This window comes from Colobus angolensis, unplaced genomic scaffold (genome assembly GCF_000951035.1).
Source record: "Colobus angolensis palliatus isolate OR3802 unplaced genomic scaffold, Cang.pa_1.0 Scaffold39, whole genome shotgun sequence".
In the NCBI taxonomy this organism is placed as follows: domain Eukaryota; kingdom Metazoa; phylum Chordata; class Mammalia; order Primates; family Cercopithecidae; genus Colobus; species Colobus angolensis.
Genome location: NW_012117265.1, coordinates 2278452 through 2285277, shown reverse-complemented (window position 1 = coordinate 2285277; position 6826 = coordinate 2278452). Strand labels below are relative to the sequence as shown.

Here is a 6826-nt window from a genome sequence, read left to right as displayed (position 1 = left end):
AAAAAAAAAAAAAAAAAATTCAGACATGACAGCGCTTTACCTCTGTGTATTTCTGTATCTACTTCCTGAAGACAAGGTTGCTCCTGCACACTGTGCCGAGGTGACGGAAGCAGGAGGTAAACATTGGTACAGCACTGTTATCCAGTCTACAGGCCTTTATATAAGGTTTGGCCAGTTTTTCCAGTTGTCTTCACAGCAGCAGAAAACCCCGGGTCACATTTAGTGGAGGTCCCTTTAGTCAACTTTGATCTTAAAGAGCTCCGTGTGTGTGTGTGTGTGTGTGTGTGTGTGTGTTTGTTTTTTTGCAGAGATGGGGTCTCACATTGCCCAGGCTGGTCCTGAACTCCTGGGCTGGAGTCATCCACCTCAGCCTTCCAAAGGCTGTGATTATAGGCATGAGCCACCACACTTGGCTTCAGGCCAGCTATGTCAGCTAGTGGCCCTGGATTCTGGTTTGTCTGATGTCCCTTGTGGTTAGAGTCAGGTTATGTGTCTCTAGCAGGCAGACCCAACATGGCCCTGGGTACCTCTCAGGGCATCATGTCGGGAGTGCATAGCAGAGGTTTGCAAATAAGGTCACTGGTGATGCTGACTTTGAACCCCTGCCAAGGGATCTCCACTGTCCAGTTTCTGTTTTTTTTGAGAGGCAGTCTCGCTCTGTGGCCCAGGCTGGAGTGCAGTGGCTGGATCTCAGCTCACTGCAAGCTCCGCCTCCCGGGTTTACGCCATTCTCCTGCCTCAGCCTCCCAAGTAGCTGGGACTACAGGCGCCCGCCAACTCGCCCGGCTAGTTTTTTGTATTTTTTAGTAGAGACGGGGTTTCGCCGTGTTAGCCAGGATGGTCTCGATCTCCTGACCTCGCGATCCACCCATCTCGGCCTCCCAAAGTGCTGGGATTACAGGCTTGAGCCACCGCGCCCGGCCCAGTTTCTGTTTTTTTCTTTCGTAATCAGTAAGTACCCTGTAGGGAGATACTTGAGACTCTGTAACTATGTTGTAACTCCTCAGAATTCCAGCTACTCCTTTTAGTATCTTTTTTTTTTTTTTTTTTTGCGTGTATCAGTTTTTGCTGTGACAGGTACAGGATGGTGACTTTTAGTTCCATCCTTCTTTCTGCATTGATTTATTTGTTTTTCTATACTAGGTAAAGCTTTCTCTTTGGTCCTGTTAGACCTGTGGCCATGGTCTGCCAACCCCTGGTGTAGACTTAACGGATTCTTGTTTAGTTGAATGAATGGCTTCTGATCCTTTAAAATGATTTCTTTTGGCTATTTAGCTTTAGCCAGTAGAAGCCCCTTGACATTGGCTCCTGTTCGCTTTTGCAATGTGCCCACCATTCCTGGATCACTTCCTTCCTCACCAGGTTTTTCTTCTGCTTTCCCTGCCTGAGTTCCTTGTACCCAGCTCTTTCCCCAGGGAGTCCTGGTTCCTTTTTTTTTTTTTTCAAGAAAGGGTCTCCCTGCATTACCTAGGCTGGAGTATGCAGTGGTACGATCATGGCTCACTGTAGTTTCAACCTCCTGGACTGAAGTGATCCTCCCACCTCAGCCTCCTGAGTATCTGGGGCTACAGGCACATGCCACCATGCTTGGCTAAGTGTTCTGTCTCTTTTTTGTAGAGACAGGGTTTTCACCATGTTGCCCAGGCTTGTCTCAAACTCCTGAGCTCAAGCGATCCACCTGCCTTGGCCTCCCAAAGTGCTAGGACTACAGATGTGAGCCACTGTACCCGGCTATATTTCCTTTTATTACAGAAGAATATTTATATGCCACAATCTGACTTTGGGGGTGCTCATTGCTAGTGGGCCATCACTGCTTCTAGGAGCCGGATCTGGGAAATAGATGTATGTACACTTAATCATCTGCATTGCTGCTTGTATATGTTAAAAATCGTGGCTGGGCATGGTGGCTCGTGCCTGTATTCCCAGTACTTTGGGAGGCCAAAATGGGAGGATCACTTGAGCCCAGGAGTTCGAGACCATCGTGGGCAATATGGCAAAACCTTGTCTCTATAAAAATTTTAAAAATTAGCTGGGTGTAGTGGCATGTACCTGTTGCCCCAGCTACTCGGGAGGCTGAGGTGGGAGGATCCCTTGAGTCCAAGAGTTTGAGGCTGCAGTGAGCTGTGATCTCACCATTTCTCTCCAGCCTGGTCAAGACAGTGAGACCCTATCTCACACACGCAAAGAATCTTGAGGTTGTGTTGACACTTCCAGTTCTAATCCAGTAGCACAGGGTTGATTGTCGTCCTTTCCCCCTTTCCTTAATTCTAAAATCAGGAACCTGATTTCCATTAACAATAATAAACTGACTTACCTGCTCCATTCTAGAATACACAGAAAGTACGTTCCAGAGTGCTAACGGACACCTCTCTGCAGAAGTTTCCTAGCTAGAGTTCAGTATTTATAGAGTTCCTCTCTGCCAGGGTGTGTGTTCCAGATACGGTGTTCAGAAGTTACTGGGGCCAGGTGCAGTGGCTCACGCCTGTAATCCCGGCACTTTGGGAGGCCAAGGCAGGCAGATCACCTAAGGTCAAGAGTTCAAGACCAGCCTGGCCGATGTAGTGAAACCTCATCTCTGCTAAAAATACAAAAAAATTAGCCAGGTGTGGTGGCACATGCCTGTAGTCCCAGCTACTTGGGAGGCTGAGGCAGGAGAATCGGTTGAACCTGGAAGGTGGAGGTTGCAGTGAGCCAGGTTCGCAGTCACTGCACTCTAGCCTGGGTGACAGAGTGAGATTCTGTCTCAAAAAAAAAAAAAAAAAAAAGAATTACTTGGGGTCAGGCATGGTGGCTCATGCCTGTAATCTCAGCAGTTTGGGATGCTGAGGTGGGTGGATCGCTTGAGCCCAGGAGTTCGAAACCAGCCTGAGCAACATGGTGAAACCTCATCTTTACAAAAAATTAGCCAGGCTTGGTGTGCACGCTTGTAGTCCCACCTACATGAGAGACTGAGGCGGGAGGATAACTTAGCCCAGGAGGTCCAGGCTATAGTACATTGTGTTTGTACCACTGCATTCCAGCCTAGGGAGCTTTTTATTATTACTTGAGACAGAGTCTCTTTGTTGTCCAGGCTGGAGTCCAGTGGTGAGGTCATGGCTCACTGCAGCCTCGACGTCCTAGGTTCAAGTGATCCTCTGGGGATGTTTTTCTAAGTCGTAGCTGGGCATGAAGGCATGTGCCTGGCGTTGCAGCTTCTCAGGAGGCTGAGGTGGGAAGATTGCTTTAGTCCAGGAGTTCAAGACCAGCCTGGGCAACATAGGGAGACTCTGTCTCTCCAAAAAATAAAATAATTACTTGGGCATGGTGGTGTACACTTGAGGTCCCAGCTGCTTGGGAACCAGAGGTAGGCGGATCACTTGAGCCCAGGGCGTTGAGGCTATGATCATACCTGTGAAAAACCATGGTATTGAGCCCATCTCCAAAAAATAAAAAGTAAATTAAAAATTTAAAAAAGCAGGCCGGGCATGGTGGCTCATGCCTGTAATCCCAGCATTTAGGGAGGCCGAGGAGGGTGGATCACGAGGTCAGGAGATTGAGACCATGGTGAAACTCCATCTCTACTAAAAATACACAAAATTAGCCGGCACGGTGGCAGGCGCCTGTAGTCCTAGCTACTCCGGAGGCTGAGGCAGGAGAATGGCGTGAACCCAGGAGGCAGAGCTTGCAGTAAGCTGAGATCGCGCCACTGCACTCCAGTCTGGGTGACAGAGCGAGACTCTGTCTCAAAAAAAAAAAAGCAAGGATGCCCAAGCCTCACTCCAGAGCAGTTCAATCAGAATTTTGGGTGTGGGGGAGGCATGCAGCAATCGGCATCTTTGACCACTCCTCCCAGTGATCCCAGAGAGGATGTGGAGTTGAAAGTCCTTGATTGAGGCAGCCTGCAGAGCCCATTGTTGGGGTAAGAGGTTGGTGTGACCCTCTCTGGTGGCCGCTCTGTGGGTGAGCTTTTAGCGTGTAGAGACTGATATCCCTCCGCTGTGTGGACAGCGTTGACACTATGAGGGCAGCAGTTTTGCAGGTAGTTATAAATTCCTGGAAGATGAAAACCAAAATTTAAACCAAGAACTTTATCCCCTTCTTGGGAGTTTTCTGTAGGAAATGTACAAGAATCAATGAGGGAGAAAATGTTGATCCATTGAATCTCAATAGGAGGAGTTTCATATTTGTTGCTAAGAGGAATTATTTTTGAAATATTTCAGTTAGCTTTTTAACAAAAAAGAATGAGGACCCTTGATGAAATCTACAAATAGAGTATAAGTGGGAGAAAAAAAATCAAAGTCCAAAAAATGTAAATTAGTATAGCCATTGGTGTAACAAACAGGGAGAAAGTGGAAACGTCTAACTCTTTATTTCTTATGCATGGAATTGATCTGGAAGGATGGACAGGAAGCTGATACCAGTGGACAACTGTGAAGAGAAAATCTTAGGCTGGAGGACAAGAGAAGGGGGAGAGCCCACATTACACTCTTCAGTTTTTGTTAAAAAGATAAAAATGGGCCTTGGGAGCCCGAGGTGAGCAGATCATGAGGTCAGGAGATTGAGACCATCCTGGCTAACACAGTGAAACCCCATCTCTACTAAAAATACAAAAAATTAGCCAGGCTTGGTGATGGGCTCCTGTAGTGAGCCGAGATCATGCCACTGTACTCTAGCCTGGGCGACAGAGCGACACTGTGTCTCAAAAAAAGAGAAAGAAAGGAAAAAAAAGAAACAAGTGTCACTTAGCCAAGACTGATGGGTTATATATTTTTACTGGATTACTGAGTATACAGTTTGCCCTTTTTTACCACCACTGGCATTGTTTGCCTGCCTTTTTCTGTGCAGACAGTTGAGTGGGTGCTTCCCACCTTGGCTTCTGTAAGCCTTTGGTCTGGAGGCCCTGCGACCTCAATGTCGCACGGATGACTCTTTTTCAGCCTCTGGACGAGACCAGCCAGATGAGCGACCTCCCAGTGAAGGTGATCCATGTGGAGAGCGGGAAGATCCTCACGGGCACAGATGCCCCCAAAGCCGGACAGCTGGAGGCCTGGCTCGAGATGAACCCGGGGTGAGTTGGGTCTTACATTCCAGATGCAGTGGGGATCTAAGTCCTCGGTGGGCCTTATTCCAGGGAGGTGGCAGCTGGGGGCAGTTTTACTTCTGTTTGGATCCCCGGCAGGTTTGGTAGGGAAAGTGAATTCTGCTGGTTCTGAGCAGATTTATATGAAAGCCCTTATATTTTTTCTAGGTATGAAGTAGCTCCGAGGTCTGATAGTGAAGAAAGTGGCTCAGAGGAAGAGGAAGAGGTAAGAGTGCATTTCCTGGCTTTCAAGGCTCTCAGTGCCCACTGGCAGTGACTTCCACCCTGTGTGCCATGAGACCCTCTCCTGCCCTGGCTGGGCATCTTGTGGGGCAGGGAACAGCTGGGGCCCAGGCCTGGCTGAAGTGGGTGCTTTAGAGCTGTGCTATCCAATAGGGCAACTTCTGGCGACGTGTGACCATTTCCATTTTAAATTAAATCAGTCACATTACATAAAATTTAAGACTCATTTTCTCTTTCATACTGACTGCATTTCAGGTGCTTGACATCCCTTCTCCGGGAATGGTCTACCTCATTGCCTATTTCTTTTTTTTGAGATGGAGTCTCGCTCTGTCGCCCCGGCTGGAGTGCAGGGGTGCAATCTCACCTCACTGCAACCTTCGCCTCCCAGGTTCAACCGATTCTCCTGCTTCAGCCTCCCGAGTAGCTGGGACTACAGGCGCCCGCCACCACTTCCAGCTAATTTTTTTATGTTTAGTAGAGATGGGTTTTCATCGTATTGGCCAGACTGGTCTCAAACTCCTGACCTCAAGTGATCCACCTGCTTCAGCCTCCCAAAGTGCTGGGATTACAGACAGGAACTTCCACATCCGACTTGTCATTTTTTTGTTGTTGTTTTGGAATGGAGACTTGCTGTGTTTCCCAGGCTGGAGTGAAATGGTGTGATGTTGGCTCACTGCAGCCTCCACCTCCCGTATTCAAGCGATTCTCCTGCCTCAGCCTCTCTGGTAGCTGGGACTTCAGGCACCTGCCACCATGCCTGGCTAATTTTTATATTTTTAGTAGAGACAGGGTTACACCCTGTTGTCCAGGCTGGTCTTGAACTCCTGACTGGTGTTTTTTTATTTTTTGAGACAGAGTCTCACTCTATAGCCCAGGCTAGAGTGCAGTGGCACGATCTCACTCACTGCAACCTGTACCTCCCAGGTTCAGGTGATTCTCCTACCTCAGCCTCCTGAGTAGCTGGGATTACAGGCGCACACCACCATGCCCTGCTAATTAAAAAAATTTTTTTAGTAGAGATGGGGTTCCACCATGTTGGCCAGGCTGGTCTCAAACTGCTGACCTCAAGTGATCCACCCACCTGGGCCTCCCAAAGTATTGGGATCACAGGCGTGAACCAGTGCGCCCGTCTTCCAGTGGTATTTCTTGTTTTAAAGTCTGTTCTGTCTTAGAGTAGTCACTCTAGCCCTCTTACGGTTATTGTTTGCATGGTACATCTTTTTCCCGTCTTTCACTTCTGTTACTTTCAGTCTGTTTTTTTGAATCTACAACAGCATATGGGTTTTGCATTTTCAGCTAGTATGACAGTGACTGCTTTTTGACTGAGTTTCTAAGACCATTTACATTTACTGTAATTTCTGATATGATTGGACTTACACTTGCTATTTCTTTTCTGTGCCTCCTGTTTTTATTCCTCCTTTACTGCCTTCTTTTGTGTTTAATGTTTTTTTTTCTAGATTTTTATTTTTATAATGCCTTTTTCTTTTCTTTTTTTTTTTGAGACGGAGTCTTGCTCTGTCGCCC

At 47.6% G+C, this 6826-nt stretch overlaps 1 protein-coding gene across 6 annotated transcripts in view; it reads left to right on the top strand.

Moving 5' to 3' along the window:
* SMARCA4 (SWI/SNF related, matrix associated, actin dependent regulator of chromatin, subfamily a, member 4) overlaps positions 1 to 6826 on the top strand; it is a 78285-nt gene that overhangs the window by 13863 nt on the left and 57596 nt on the right. For all 6 annotated transcript variants that reach the window (XM_011954827.1, XM_011954826.1, XM_011954825.1 and 3 more), the window contains exons 11-12: positions 4917 to 5047; positions 5228 to 5285. In XM_011954827.1, coding sequence (XP_011810217.1) covers positions 4917 to 5047; positions 5228 to 5285 — 189 coding nt within the window. The remainder of the gene's footprint in view (positions 1 to 4916; positions 5048 to 5227; positions 5286 to 6826) is intronic.